This window comes from Pavona decussata, unplaced genomic scaffold, assembly GCF_977016875.1.
Source record: "Pavona decussata unplaced genomic scaffold, jaPavDecu1.1 SCAFFOLD_11, whole genome shotgun sequence".
NCBI classification, from domain to species: domain Eukaryota; kingdom Metazoa; phylum Cnidaria; class Anthozoa; order Scleractinia; family Agariciidae; genus Pavona; species Pavona decussata.
In genome coordinates, this window is record NW_028145434.1 from 4,482,668 (window position 1) to 4,484,906 (window position 2,239).

The 2,239-nt window shown below is 40.6% G+C and overlaps 1 protein-coding gene across 1 annotated transcript; it reads right to left on the reverse strand.

Moving 5' to 3' along the window:
- Nucleotides 1-263: 263 nt before the first annotated feature.
- LOC146488326 (uncharacterized) lies at nt 264-1,256 on the reverse strand (the record flags this gene model as incomplete). The annotated part of the gene is made up of 1 exon (XM_085120415.1): nt 264-1,256. A coding segment is annotated over one exon (993 nt), but the record flags the coding sequence as incomplete, so codon positions are not given.
- Nucleotides 1,257-2,239: the final 983 nt, after the last annotated feature.

The following is a 2,239-nucleotide window of genomic DNA, read 5'->3' on the forward strand; positions in this document are numbered from 1 at the left end:
ATGGTCAGCAAGCTCTCTGGAACGTTCATTCTGTGCATCAGTCAAGGCATTTTATAAACGTCGTCAGTACAATAAACATCATAGTTTTGTTTTGTTAAAATGAATATCGTCGTTAGTTTCACACGTTAAAAAACAAGTTGGACGTTTCGAACTTTCAAACATCATTCTCAAGCAGGCGAATGACAATGAAAACTGAATATTAATTTAAATTCCTGTTCATTTCACGTTTTTATGATCTCCACTTAAGTTATTTGCGATGTTTACTAGGTTATGTAAATAGGTTTGCTTGGATAGAATCTGATTGCACGTTCAAAGTCGGCTGCGAAAAATGGTCCCGCTCTAATAACTGCAAACTGGCATGTACCACGCCCACCAACCAACCGGAAAGATGAAATCGAATGTGATAAGCCTGATAATTTCCTGTTGCTCCTTCTCACTACACATGGTTTACGCCTAAAAAGCGCCTCTGAAAGTGACTGATCCTCTTCGACTTCATTCTCGTCACTGAATTCTGATAGCTCGTCTGATGGTCCAGGAGTTGGGGAGGTAGATTTCCTCACAGAACTTGAGGGGGAAATATTTGAGGGCAGATTGTCGTCTTCAAACCCGCATTCAACAACGGTTTTCGGCGTAATTTTGGCGCGACAACCCAGTATTTCATTTAAATCTTCATAATAGGTGAAAGTTTCTCGATCGTTCCCGCTTCTGTTGTTGTGATCTTTCACACGTTTATATTCGTCTTCTAGATTCTTCATTTTAGCCTTGCACTGGGATGCTGTGCGAATGGACGTGAGCTCCTGTTCCCTCAATAGCGTATTAAGCTGTTTTGCAATGGATTCCCAAACAGCAGAGTTGTGTCTCTTGTTGATGGGATGGTGATCTTTCCAAATAGCTATCAGAAATCGGATCTCCGCATCCGACCAGTTAGCTGAGCGACCTTTGGCACCAGCGTTAACGTTGTTTCCTTTGCTGGAATCCACTTCACTTGCAACACTTGCACTTTGGTACTGGGACACGGGTGTGATAACTTGTGAATCAGGTCGCGAGAATAATTCTGGTTGAGGAACCCACAGTTGACTTTGCCACGCAGGAAAAATATAGGGTCGGCGTGTGGCATCGGGAAAATGATCACCATGATCGCTCACTTGAGGAACAACGAAGCGAGACCTATAGCAAATATTTGTTTCGTTAAGTGAATGCTTTGCATCTCCAATGTTGAAAGGAAGGAAACTTACCTTGAATGGCTTGCCCTTGGATCATTTGAAGAAGAGAGATCGTGGTACGGAAAATTATTCATGTTGTTGCACGGGAGGCATAAAAATAAAAGGCGTGTTCTTTTTACGATTTGACAAGCTTATCAGATAAATGACCGCAAGCTCTTTCTCATTGGCGGAAATTAATTGCCGAGTCGCTTAAGCTACCTGGTTTGGTGGCTTAAATTTAATGACAATTGCATTGAAGTTTGCCGACTCGCTTAACTTTAAGCGAGTTGGAAAAGCAACTGTTTTCACGAGATTTCCGGTTGTCACTCGCTAAGCGACTTGAAAAATCGCTCGTGAAAACACACCCATATTTGCCTTTTGTTTTCTCAACAAAACAATGTTGTTCATGATTTTTTTTTTATGTCTGTTTAAAAATTGTTTGGTAACTAAGGAAATTCGTTAAGCGTGAACTGATCACTGGCACCTGGGAACCCCTAAAGTATTTTCTAGGCATTGATAGTAAGAAGCAGTACCCTAGGTAAACTGCTCAAGCTATATTACTAGATGTATAAATTATAACACGCCAGTCCATACTACGGACTTTAACAAAGAAAACAAAAAACACCTGATAATCGTTTAGGTAAGTATGATCTTAATTGAGTGATTTCATTGCTCTTGCCAAAAGGAGTAAAGTTCAAATACAAAAAGAAATTAATTTTCGCCGACGTTGTTTACTTATGTTGTTGATTTATAAAATTCCTTCAAGGCTGCTATTTGGAAAATTTGACATTCCTTGCGCCAGCTCGAAGTAGAGCGCAGTAAAATTTCTGAACTCAACTTGAAGGAACAAGCAAAAACGGTAAAACTTATCATGAGACGCTGGTTGGCGACGACTCTGTTTTCTCTTCTTGTTCTGCAATGGGGTTCACTAGCTAAAGCATCGCACTTTCGGCATGGCTATATTTCGTGGGCTCCAGAAGACCCCTACAACAATACGGTATGGTAGCTAATTAGCAAAGACAGCGCAAATACGTTTT